Genomic DNA, 12,326 nt, shown 5'->3' on the forward strand with positions numbered 1-12,326 from the left:
CAGCTCTGAACCTTAGTGTTCATCTCTCAAATGGCAAATAGCCAAGGTAGTCTGATGGATTGTGTGAATCCCTGAGAAACGCCTTGTGGGCCCCTTGCTTGTGTAACACAGGTTACACTGTTTCATGGTAGCCAGTGGGGGGGGGGGGAGTCAAGATATATACCTTTCAAAAGCATGCCCTCCAGTTCTACCCCCACAGCTGAATATCTGGGACCCACGAACTCCCTGTAGCTCCTTCCTGACCCATCCCCAAAGCGTCCCTGTAAATGAGGAAGCAAAGTGTCACTTCCTTGGCCCCTGAATATTGGTTAGTCAGAACTGGCCCTTCCCCTTTGTGTGGAAACCTTGGCATAATCAAGAACGTGGGAAGCAAGGCTTCCCCCAAAAGAAACAAAAACAAAACAAATCAAAAAACAGCAGAGAGCTTCCTGAGAAGGTGCAGGACTCCATGGGTGGCGTGAAAAAGCCCTGCGAGACACAAAATAAGTCGCTGAGATCCGTTTGATGAGGACCGCTAGCCCATGAGCCCCTGGGGGGCTGGGGCTACGAGGAGCGCTGGCGAGGAGCGAAGGGTCCACTAGAGGGCGCTGCAGCCAGAGGCTAGCGACAGTCCCTCGCGGGCTGCCGTAGGCACGACTATAAAAGACGTGGTGCGGCCCAGCTCAGCCTCTCGGCGGCCATGGCGGCGAGCAGGTTGTTATCGTCATGTCTTCCGTGGTTGACCTGGGACGCCGCGGACCACCCGCCGTAGCTCTCGGACTGCTGGCGGGAGGACTACGTCTCGTACCGTTGATCGTAAAAGATGTGTCGCGTGCTTTGCCTCCAAGGGTTCAGTTGCCCTAACATGTGCAGCAGACGGACCTTGTGGTAAGAGGAAGGGCAGCTCATGATGTGCCCGGGGGCCGGGTGGAAGGCTCCGCGTCTGGGCTAGTGCAGTGCAGGGAGCTCCCTAAGCACCCCTCCGTGGTCATCCCTGAGTGGTGCTCGACCCCAGGCCCCCCTTCCTAGGCCAAAGGAGCACTAGGGAAAGTGCCTGTCTGCATTTGCTGATGCAGGACGGCTACTCAGAACCGTTCTCAATGGCCAACTTGAGATAACGCGGACCTGAGACAGTATCCTGTCTCCTTAGCTATTACTGTGTTACTTGCAGAAAGCCTTAGCAAGGAGACCGAACCACTGTGGACCCATTGGGAAAGGAATAAAATACAGGCCTGATGCAGTGTCGGTCCCGTACACCCCCCTCCCTCCACCCCCGTGATCTTGCCGAGAATGTGTGTGGAATGTTTGCCTTCCTTCTCTAGGGAGCTTGCTGGAGTTAAGAAGCTGTGAGAACATGTTGTGGCCTTAGGTAAGTTGACCCAGAGTTACTAAAGATTTAGATGGTCATACTTGGTTCATCACCGTCCTGCCCCTAGAGGCGTTGCAGGTGTGGCTGCTGTGCCGCATGTGCGTCAGTAGGTGGCAGAGAGGAGAGAGGCTATGTCTACGCTCAGTGTTCTGACCTGTGAACATCTGAATGATTAGTAGCCTAACACTCCGAAGCGGAGGCGGGATAGCCCTGCGCAAACCCAGTAGAGAGGCCAGTCTGTGAATAGGAGAGTAGAGATACATTGACTTGTTGGAAATCACGAAGCCAGTAACCTTAAAAAGGTCCTGGGAAGCAGAGCATTTTGGCATGTACTTGTGTAATCCTGGATGCTCCCCCAGCCTGTGCTGTGGGGCAAGAGACTGCCTCACTAAACCACATTGGGTGGAAATGGTGATGGCGTCAAAGCTATCTTTCGAGGAGATAAGTGGAGTTACTGCCTAATGATCTGGAGCTGTTGGCAGGCTATCTTGGTGTGAGGAAATGGCATTTCAAACCGGCTGTCCTGCGCACTGGTTGCCAGCCATTGGGTCTCCATCCCTGGCACCATAGACGGCGAGGAGAGTGGTGCCTGGTGGTGGGTTTAAAAGTACATCGTTGTGTGTAGACCCTGTTTGGTGGGGTGGGGGTGCAGCACCTGTGGATTCGACGGAGCTGCACTGATTGTTTTTCTGTGGTGCAGGAAAGCTGGCCACTAAGCTCTGCTTGTGGTGTGAGCTGCATGCCAGATGCCCAGCCATGGCCCATCTGAGGTAAGAGGTGTGGGTGGGCTGGAGCATGCGCGGGAATGTGTGCCGCTGCCCTTCATCTGTCAGCGCTACGGGCATAGCACGGCTACTCAGCTGTGCCTGTGACATCGGGGCAAAGAGCAAGTGGCTATTTCTACGCTCAGTGTTCAGAAGCCAGTGAGCACTAAGAATGGTTTATAGCCTAACATTTTTGCAGAGCCATGGTGAGGTGGTGCTGGGGTGTGGCTTTATTGTTGGCGGCCAGGCCCCAGTGTCAAGAGACCTCAAGGGCTTGCCAAAAGGTTTCGTGATTGGCATTTTAGCAAGATAGAACTTTGGAGTGGGGGGAGGTCATTCAGAGGGGTCAGGAAATGCAAGAAACTATCTGTCCTTTTTTCATTTTTCAGATCCAGAAGCCAGGAAGAATAAGGCCTACATTGCTTACCTCTTGGTCACATGGCTGATCAGGACAGGTGCAGATGTGATTATTGGCCATGGGCCTCAGATGTGGCCTCTGTAACCTCACCAAAGACCTGCAGAACCACCCATACTGGCTTTGGGCAGCTCCACACTTCTATCCTGGCAGCCCACGTCCTAAATTATGGACCACATCTGTTGGCTTGGGTTGTTCCTTCAAGACTGAAGTGAGGTCTATGTAGTAGCTGTAGGGGTGCACATTGCCTTAGAAGTGATAATTATGTAGGAGGGGAAAGCTAGCTGTAGGTGCTGTGACACAAATAAACTCATTAATTCTTGAAGCTTGTTTGTAGTCATTGTTATCAGCATTCTCCGGGGTCAATAGCCCATTGCTGCCTTACCCTTCATCTCCCCTGGAAAATAAAACTTGCTAGAGTGAGTAAGGCTAGGGGTTTGGGCTGGAACTGGCTGACTTACACTAAAAGCACTGACTGCTGAGTTTGCTGTCATACTGCAGGCAAACATTTTCCTTAAACTAATGGGAGGAGAGAGAAACTGCTCTCAGATGTAAAGCACAAGATGACATGGTCTACCTATTGTTGGCCAGCAAAAGTGCTGGTTAGCAAAGATGAGTGTGGGGATATTGCAGAGGGGTTTAGTGGGGTGCCGGTGTTGAAATGCCACGACCAAAGAGTTCCCAGGATCCTCGGGGCTGTGCAAATTTTCTAAGAACCAAAGGTGCGTTCAGGCCCACAATACATGCCACATGTCTTCCTCTGGTGCCTAGACAAGAGCTCTAAAATAGAGTGTTGCCTGAAGGCTGCTTCATATTTAGCCAAGGATCCAAATGCCCAGGTGTCACATAAAAGCCATTTATTTACATGTTCAGAGGAATGAGACCTCTGCTCAGTTGTTGGGAGAGTGAGGGGGGCTTGCAGAGGGGCAACCTTACCCAAGTGTGTGCTCCACCCACGGCTGAACTATGGTGGCTGGAGCCTGCAGCATTATGAGTAGTTGGTATTGGAGATCTCCCTCCAGAGCAATGTCTTGAGGTGGCTGAGCACCAGTGAATGGTGAGCTTCCACCTGGCTGGCCAGTCCACTCAGAGTAGTGCATGTGCGCAGCTGTTTGCCCAGCTCCTCTCGGAGGTCTGCAGGGGCTCCCGGCAGCAGGTAATCCCTCAGCAGCTCACAGACCTTGGCCAGGTTGGGCTGGATGAGGTCGCCCTTGCACTGTCTCATGAGCCTGTCACATGGGGCCCTACAATCTCGCCCATAGATGCAGTCAGAACTGTGCTCACAGTGGCGGCCCTGAAGGAAGCGGCGCACGGTTGCCTCCGGTGCCACCTGCTGCAGGTCAGCCATCTTGAAGTCATAGGCAGCCGTGTATCCCACATTGGCCAGCGTGGTCTCGCACATGTAGAAGGTACCATAGGAACCATGGAAGAGCTCCTCCACGAACTCCAGCAGGCCAATAGCAATCTTGGCACGCCAGGGCCATGCAGGTCCAAACCACTGCTGGAGAGCCCTGTGCAGCACAGACGGCAGGAGAGGGCGCAAAGCAGGCAGCAGCACTGCCCCGTGCCAGGAGCCGCGGGGAATGCCCTCGGTGAGGTACAGGTCCCCGCAGTAGCCCAGCAGCCGGGACGCGTGCTCCTTCTCCTGAAGGGACAGCAGCAGCAGGAACTCGTTGCGCTGCAGTAAGGCCCACACAGACTTGGCCTCTGCCAGGGACACCCTGCTGTCCTTGTTGAGGTCCGCCATGAAGAGGATCTGGTCAACCAGCGCTGGCAAGGAGGGCAGGTCTCCTAGGTTCGCCTGACACGTGGGACCAAAAGGGAGGCAGAGAAGCGGCCCTGGTGCATGCCTCTCAGCTGCCAGAGCACTGAGTGGGTCTAGACATTCGCATGTCAACAAGGCCTGCTGACCGCACCACACGCAATCCCTCCATCGGTGTCACTGAGGGGTGCCAGCGGAGGCCACAGCACCGGCCTGAGCCACTGAGAACTATTACCTGGCCCTGGAGCCTGCTTCCGTCTCCCACCAGTCCCTCCTTTCTCCACCCTGCGTGCAGTCTGTCTCCTGAGCCCTCACCACACCTCAGACTCTGCCAGTCTGTTCCCACAAGCCCTGGAAAGATGCTTTCTTGCCTGCGTCCTACCCAGGTCTTTGTGAACACCCAGCTGTGGGCTACAGTGAGGGTCTGAGACCCCAGGAGAACAGACTAACCTTGAGGAAGCTGAGGATCATCTCCCGGAACTCCTGGATGGAGGTGCCCCGGGTGGGCTTGTCAAACAGCACCAGCTCCCGCCCTGGGACTGCATCTGGCCAGGCCTTGGAGTTCAGGGCCTCCTCGATGCCACATTTGATGGTCACCTCCTTGTCCTGCCAGAGCCCACTGTACACCTAGACAAGCATGTTCCCTATAGATGTCCAGCTTGCCGCCAGCAGCAGCCGCCCACACCCAGCCCGCCAGCCATGCCCAGCGCGTACCTGCTGGCCTGGGGCTGAAGACAGGCAGGTCCTCCACTCCACCTTCTGCAACTTACACAGGTCCTGGCAGACAGAGCCGGAGATGATGCCCTTGCGGTACTGGTCACACTGAGGAGACAGGTACCAGGTATGGCCCAGGCCGTGGGGCTAGGTGGTCACAGCCCTAGCCACTTCCTCTGGATCCACAGCCCAACCACACCCTTCCAGGAACCCCCAGGAAGGAAGGGAAAGAAAAGCCACTAGCAGCATGGGCACAGGGATAGCGCTGTCTCTAGGAGCAACCCTGTTGCCTCCTCTCGCTGACCTGACTCCTCTGAGATAGGGGTACCACCAGTCTATGCCAGGCACAGGCAGTTCCCCACAACAGGCTTCCACTGCGGCCCCAGCCTGGCCCCAGCAGCAGAGCTATGGTCAGATAGCAGCCTTGACTAGGGTGACATAAAAGCCACAAGACCCATGAGAGGGGCCCTGGCCATGGTCCATAACTCAGCCTCTGGTGTTACCCAGTTAAGACTCTGCGAGCAGCACCCCTTGGGCTTCTGGGATCTCCCTATGGTGAGGCTGTCCAAGCTCTGGAACTTTGAAAGCAGCTGGGGACACTCCTGAGCAGGTGTCCACATTCCCCATCCAGCATTTTCCCATCTGCTGTGCTCTCTGGCTGGTTTAGCCTGCCACTGCAGTAGGCTGAGGCAGGAGCAGCCTTTCCTCGATGTCTACCTCAGGATCCACCAGGACTCAGCCGCCAACCCATAAGAGGTGCGGCCGGAGGAGGGAGGGGCTGCCGTCTGTGAACAAGACCCAGTCCTTCAAATGCTCCAATACTTCAGTTACTAGTCACTGTCAAGCTGATTTGTCGTTGTCCCTAAAGAAATGGTATCCTGGGGCCCTAGGACCTTACCTCCTGTCAGGCTTGCCCCAGGCCACCTCATTAGCGGGAGAGCTCTCAGCACAGATTAAATCAGCACTACCCAGCCCCTAGTCTGGGGGTAAAGGGCCTGCTGGCTCTCACTTGGGTAAATTCCCGGATATACATCACTGGTTGCCATGGAGCCTGGCGCTGGTCAGAGCCAGGCTTGGAGGAAATGGGGGAAGGGAGATACCCAACACCCCACCATCCAAGAAGCTGAGCCAATCTAAAGCACTGTCTCAGCCATGTGAGCCACAAAGACAGAGTGTCCTGTGGCCACAAGAAACAGCCTCATCAGAGAGATGAGACAGTGAAGCTATGCCTGTCATCCCTCCACCCTGTAAGCAAGCCCCTCACCACAGGACCCTGTGCTGATAGCCCGTCAACACCAGTCACAAGACTTCAGGAGCGGGTAGGAAGGCTTTGCAGGAGCCGGCGGCCACGCTGCTCGTGACTCACAGTGGATGGAGAGAAGCAGGAGCTTACTGGCCCTGCTCAGCATTCCACAGAATGCTGAGAATGCTGAGAGGAAATTCCACAGAAACCAAGGTAGGACCCAGCAAGCTGGATCACCAGGTTAAGGAGTTTGCCACCAAGTCTCATGGCCTGAGTTCACACCCCAGAATCCAAGTAAAGGTGGAGTGAGAGGACCAGCTCCCACAAGCCGTCCTCTGACTTCCACACAGGCCACGGCACCTGTGTGCGCACATACCCACATATACACATATACAAATAAATGCACTTTTTTTTTAAAAAATTGGAAAAAAAAAAGAAGGAAACTAAGGTGGGCAGTATGTTCAGCCATCCTCAGAACTCCTACTGTCCCTGGGTCTCCAAGCCTCAGTTTCTCCATCTGCAGAGTGGGCAGGGTAAGGATCCACTGAGTAGCTCCCTTGCTGAGAGTCCGGCTAGCACTCGTGACTGTATGGCCATGGGGTGGTGAAGGCTCTCCTCTGGAAAAATGGCAATGTCCCCTATCTGGGGACAATATGCCCCAGTCACCAGTCACAGGGAATGGGGAACCGAGGTACCAGCTCCATGAGGCTCATGGACACACTCACAGGGCACTGGCATGCAAGCATGCACTCCCAAGGACACCCTCACTCAGCAGCAGCAATGGCTCCCTGGAGAGGAAGGCATAAAAGACTCCACCCCATGGCCTGCTTTCAAGGCTGGCCAGGGCAGCCCTCTCCAGTCTATTCCTGTCTCCCTGCTAAACAGTCCATGTGTCAACATTTAAGTCCACTCCAGGCACATGCAGCAGCTTCCTTACCTCCCCCCCCCCACCCCCAGCCCTCTACTCCCTCACTTCCAAGCCCACCTCCCACCAAATCTCTAAGAGCCCCACATGGGTCAGGTCCCTGGGCCCAGGCAGACTTACGATCACCACCTGGCAGACGTGCCCGCGGCAGAGCTCCGAGTAGGATGAGTAATGCACATAGACCATCCAGCTGCCCACGAAGATGCCCAGCCAGACCAGCAAAACATACTTGACCCTGATGCCTGGGAGCCGGCCCTGCTGAGGAAGGGACCAGATGAGGAGGTGCCCATCGGTGGCCCTGCTATGCCCATAACCAAGAACAGCTTCCGCTTCTTTGGACCTTTCACAGCCTTGCAACCCAACAGGCACCCACTACCCCAGCGCTGAGAAGCACCTAGCTCAGCACCCCGCCATTATCAGGCATACACAGCCAGGGGCCCTCCATGAGGGACAAGTAGACATTTCAAAACGAGGAAAAGATAAAGCGGAATAAAGATCTTTTTTACAGCCCACTCCCTTAAAATGCCCTCCTTACCTAACATTCCTGCCTCCAAATAAGGTGAGCTGAGCCATCAGCCTGGGGCAAGTTCAACCACCCCAGGGGTGTGACCCCCTCATTTTTCCCACTGGTCCCCTTGAGTCAAAACCAGCAGGAAAGGAGGCGTGGAAAGCAAGGGCCCAACAACCCAACTCTCTTACTCCCTGGGAAGCAGAGAGAAGACATGGATGGAGTCATGCACACATATTCACAACAGCCGTATCAGCAACAGCAAGGGTGGACAGCCAGTCTCCATACAAGACAGAAACACCAGACTGCCTCAGCAGGAAGTAGTCTGCCACAACCCGTAAAGCTCTCGGGGGATAGACCGTGCCAGTGGTGTCACAGCTGGTCTCAATGCACACGTACCAACCGTACGAGTAGAGATGGGCAGGATAGTGTGGCTCGTGCTGTGGGTTTTTTGGTTTTTTTGGTGTTTTGGGGGGGGAGGGTTGTTGTTTTGGTTTGGTTTGGTTTTTTGTTTGTTTGTTCATTCATTCAGACAGGGTTTCTCTGTGTAACCGCTCTGGCTGTCCTGGAACTCACGCTGTAGACCAGGATGGCCTGGAACTCACAGAGATCTGCCTGCCTCTGCTTCCGAAGTGCTGGGATTAAAGGTGTGCACCACCACCGCCCATCATGCTGTGTACTTTATCACAATTTCTTTTAGAAAGCTGTGTGTGTGGTGGACACATTTCTGTTACAGAAGAAACCAGCTTAGTCCCCAGCACCCACTCACAACCATCTGTAACCCCAGTTCCACGGGATCCATTGCCTCCTTCTGGCCTCCTCAGGCACAGGGCACACACATGAATCACACACATAAAAGCAGGCAAAATATTCATACACATAAACTAAGTCTTAAAAAATGTTTTAAGATAGAAACGGGAAGCCGGGCAGTGGTGGCGCATGCCTTTAATCCCAGCACTCGAGAGGCAGAGGCAGGCGGATCTCTGTGAGTTCGAGGCCAGGCTGGACCAATAGCCTCCAAAACAATACAGAGAAACCCTGTCTTGTAAAAACCAAAAAAAAAAAAAAAGATAGAAGGGGGGGGGCAGAGAAGGCAGGCAGTTCTGGTCCTACAACCCAAAACAAGAGTGGGCCTAAGACCTCTTCTGTGGAGGCTCCTGGTCACCCTGTCACCCTATAATCCTTCCCCCCTCTGTCCTCACTTTCCCAGGGGGCAGAGCACTGGAGGGTGAAAAGACGTCCGGTCTAGGTGCTGAGGACCCTGGTGCCTACTAAATACTGCAAGCAGTGCCCAAAGTTGACAGCCAGAGACAGCTGAGTGCCACCACCCTCCTCAGTGCCCACCTTGGGAAACGGCAGTCTCTGGGGAAAGGGACTGGGCTTCCAGACAGCGTGTGCCACATAGGGTTAAATGTCCCAATCTGAAGCTAAAGGCAAGGGAGAGTGAGTGGGCCAGACTTGGGGCAGCCTCCCAAGAGGACAGCCTCTACTGATGTCAAGGGCTTCCTGCGGCCTCCCGTCTACCAGCTGCCAGAAAGCCTGGGGATGGAAGCAGCCAGCATCCCTCTTTTGGGTCCGGGAGTCATGCTGAACTCAAGCCTATACTCCTGCCCTAGTTCCCTCTGGTTGGAACAGAAAGGGACCTCCTTCACAAGAACAATGCCCAGCCCTTCCTAAGGTTCTTCCTCTTCTGGGGCATGGCTCTGTGGACCTCTCCTCCTGAGGCCCATTTGGTCCTGGCAATCAGCTGGTTCTTTCAGATTTGTTCAAAATGAAAACATGAAGACGAGAAACAACAGGAGGCACTGTTGCTGTGAGGCAAGATAAAGGACTTCAAGCTACACCTACAGCAAAGGACCACAGTTAGCAAGATAAAGGACTTCAAGCTACACCTACAGCAAAGGACCACAGTTAGCGGCTGACCCAGGCTGGACCAAGCGATATAGAACCTGAAGCAAGCTAGAAGACTGCCAAGCCAGGGGCCACTCCCCCCACCCTCCCCGCCCCAGCACACCGGGCTTTGGCACAGGTGGCTCCACCGAACCACTTTGGCTAGCTCCTATTACCTGGTTTGTTCTGATGGTCTACCTGGCCTTTGTCAGATCCATCTCTTCCCCAGAGCGCCTGAACCATTGCATACCCGCACCCCAAGACGGGTCTCACCACAGTGGCTACTCAAAGCTTACATGGTCTTGTGCTGCTCCGTGGTGAACAGGCTGGCAAGCCCCGGGCCCATATTTTGCAGGGATGAATAGTCCAGCGCCGGAGAACCCACTTGGGAGGTGGGGAAGGCTGCTACAGAGACGGTAACTGCACAGTGACCTCCCTGCCTAAGAAGCCCAGGCCATGTGCCAGGTGCCCTGGTGTTTCCTCAGGCTCCGGGCAGGCGAGGCTCAGCCAGTACTCTCCCTGAGCCAGCCCCACAGGGAACTGGCCAAACCCCTCTCCTGCTACTCCTAGGCCCACTCACTGCTGAGTCAGGGCCTATCTTTCAGAACTAAGGGTATGGATACACCCCTATCTCCTGCCACAAGGAAGTTCACCAAAAACCTCAACTCATACCCAACCTGAGGCTGAGCATGGACCATAGAGCAAGCTAAGGCCCCTGAAAGAGGAGAGCAGGACAAGGGCATCTGAGCCTGTAAGATCTCTACATCCAGTAGGCTTCAGTCTTCATCCTTTATCTAAAACGGTCTAAGGCCAGGCCCTGGACCAAAGGTGCAGCCGAGACAGCATCCTCCTGCATCCTCAGGTCCGCCTGCAGAGCGGCAGGGCTGGCAAGTGCTGGCTCCTTCTTGCAGGTTCTGAGGACCCTGGCAACCAGAGGCTGAAATCCAGAGGCCTGGCCCCACCACCCCAAAGCACGAGAGGGGGAGTCTCTTCTGCAGACAGGAGCTGGCCCTCACTGGCCCAAGGTCATCACAGTTTCTGGTTCCAGACGGCCATGGTCATGGGCAAGGTATGTCCCAAGTTTGCTACCCCAGAAAAAAACAAGCCTAATTTTGGAGTAACGAAGGAAGGGCTTCAGTGCACAACATGCCCACCAACCCCCCGCTATCCCATACCCAACCCCTCCCCGTGTGGCTGCACCTGGCCTGCAGCCGCTTACCTGCAGGCCCTTGGAGAAGGGACAGAGGAGCACCAGGTGCACCAGGCGCCGCAGCCGCCGCATGATGGGCGCCGGCCGGGGCTGTGGAACCCCGCGGCTGGCTCGGCCTCAGCCCAGGCCTGGCCAGGCCCGCAGCGGCCGCCGCTCGCACGCCATACGGGCCGCGCGCCTCCGGCCCGCGTTAAAGGCGAGGCGCGTGCCTTTCTGACGGCCGACCGCGTCGCGCACGCGGGGAGACCTCGGAGAAGAAGGGCGTGCACGCGCGGGGACACGGATGGGAGGGGGCGTGCACGCGCGCGCGGAGCCAATTGGGAAGGGCGTGCACGCGCGTGGGGGACTGGCTCAAGGCTCCTGGTCCAGTCTCGCCCTCCTGCAGGGGACCTCAGCCCCGCGGGCTCAGCGACCGGCTTAGGCGACCCGGGAGGGCTGACGCTAAAGACCTGAGGGGCCCCTGCCTGCGCTTGCGCGTTTCCTACACCTTTTCAAGGGTAAAAGACGAGCCTTCCTGTGTTTGCACATGAGGTTACGGCCGCTGCATGGCACCGAGCGTCTGCTGCCCTGGCTGCACCGAGGCGTGGGGAAGGACCCACAGCCTCCGCGGTCAGCATCTGCTCCTGATTTCTACCCACCGACAGACGCGCCCTCTCATGTGACCCCCATTTAGGGTGTTAGGAAGGCGGCAGCTGACCGCTGGGTAAAGGTTTGTTGACCTTAACAGACAATGGCCAGAATGCCCGCCCCAACCATCCCCAATGCTCCACCATCCCCAGTGCGCACCAGCTGCCCTCAATCCTCAACCGCACCTTTGGTGGGGGTTCCGTGGCATTGTCATTCGCACTCAAGGGAATACGGAGGCTGAACGTCTTCTCCTCTGCTCCAGTGCTTCCGAGATACGTGCTTTGCAAAATGGTGTTAAAAGACAGCTTTAGTTTAGGGATGATAATTACTTCGCAATTACTGGACCAGGCCAATTTTCTTTTCATGAAGTGGAGCAAGTGTCCCATGCGCCCTGCTGAAGAGGTTGGATTTACACGCTAGAAAGGCTGAAGAAAGCTGGGGCCAAGAGCAGGTCACAAATCAACAGGAAAATTAACACCAGGTCTGTATCCCAGAACCCAAGAAGAAGAAACAGGAGGATCGATGTAAGTTCAAGACTGTGTTTCAAGTTCCAGGCTAGCCAGAACTGCAAAGGGAGACCCTGCATCAAGGAAGGGAAGAAGGGTAGGAAGAAGAAAGAAGTGAAACGGGGATTATTTCATTATTACACCAACTATAAGACTATTACGTGTCTAATCTTGATTTCTCGGGCCAGATAAACAGTGTAGCTTCAGCTTGGTAACAGCAAGGCTGGAGAAACGGCTCAGCGGCTAAAACCACTTATTGTAAAATCAGGAGGATTGAAGTTCAAATCCCAGCACCCATATAGCAAGTCGGGCATCCTGCTCACACCTGTAAGCCCAGCTTGGTGGGAGCAGATCCAGGATGGTTGCTGGAACTTGCTGGCTTCCAGTCCAGCTGAGAAAACACAGCCCTGGGTT

The 12,326-nt window shown here is 55.3% G+C and overlaps 1 protein-coding gene, 1 long non-coding RNA gene and 2 other non-coding genes across 5 annotated transcripts; 3 read left to right on the forward strand and 1 right to left on the reverse strand.

The window, feature by feature from the left end:
• The first annotated feature begins 677 nt into the window (after window positions 1–677).
• LOC106022279 lies at window positions 678–2,852 on the forward strand. Its single transcript, XR_001197297.3, has 4 exons — window positions 678–867; window positions 1,302–1,348; window positions 2,049–2,118; window positions 2,502–2,852. It is a non-coding gene; the product is annotated as an uncharacterized LOC106022279 (long non-coding RNA).
• LOC121140598 lies at window positions 1,405–1,536 on the forward strand. The gene has a single exon (XR_005877522.1). It is a non-coding gene; the product is annotated as a small nucleolar RNA SNORA17 (small nucleolar RNA).
• Window positions 2,163–2,305, forward strand: LOC121140596. The gene has a single exon (XR_005877520.1). It is a non-coding gene; the product is annotated as a small nucleolar RNA SNORA43 (small nucleolar RNA).
• A 517-nt stretch (window positions 2,853–3,369) lies between the features above and the next one.
• Dipk1b (divergent protein kinase domain 1B) lies at window positions 3,370–10,950 on the reverse strand. 2 transcript variants are annotated; one of them, XM_013123236.3, is made up of 5 exons: window positions 10,789–10,950; window positions 7,292–7,429; window positions 5,004–5,111; window positions 4,740–4,916; window positions 3,370–4,328 (listed from the first exon to the last, which is right to left on the reverse strand). In XM_013123236.3, the coding sequence occupies exons 1-5, from the start codon at window positions 10,849–10,851 to the stop codon at window positions 3,516–3,518; spliced, it is 1,299 nt and encodes a 432-aa protein (XP_012978690.1). In that variant the 5' UTR covers window positions 10,852–10,950; the 3' UTR covers window positions 3,370–3,515. The 2 variants fall into 2 exon arrangements, with proteins under 2 accessions (XP_012978690.1, XP_005083700.1); XM_005083643.4 differs by having other exon boundaries at window positions 7,292–7,426; window positions 10,789–10,949.
• Between the last annotated feature and the right edge of the window lie 1,376 nt (window positions 10,951–12,326).

The sequence above is a fragment of the Mesocricetus auratus genome, unplaced genomic scaffold (assembly GCF_017639785.1).
Source record: "Mesocricetus auratus isolate SY011 unplaced genomic scaffold, BCM_Maur_2.0 Super-Scaffold_100004, whole genome shotgun sequence".
Lineage (NCBI taxonomy): Eukaryota > Metazoa > Chordata > Mammalia > Rodentia > Cricetidae > Mesocricetus > Mesocricetus auratus.

What these genes read in the sequence shown, in the direction of transcription:
- Dipk1b (XM_013123236.3), bottom strand. Translation starts at nt 10,851, where the DNA reads ATGCGGCGGCTGCGGCGCCTGGTGCACCTGGTGCTCCTCTGTCCCTTC. An exon ending in CCTTCTCCAAGGGCCTGCAG is followed by an intron (nt 7,430 to 10,788) that starts GTAAGCGGCTGC and finishes TCCCTTCCTCAG; the next exon opens with CAGGGCCGGCTCCCAGGCAT. An exon ending in CTTCAGCCCCAGGCCAGCAG is followed by an intron (nt 4,917 to 5,003) that starts GTACGCGCTGGG and finishes ATGCTTGTCTAG; the next exon opens with GTGTACAGTGGGCTCTGGCA.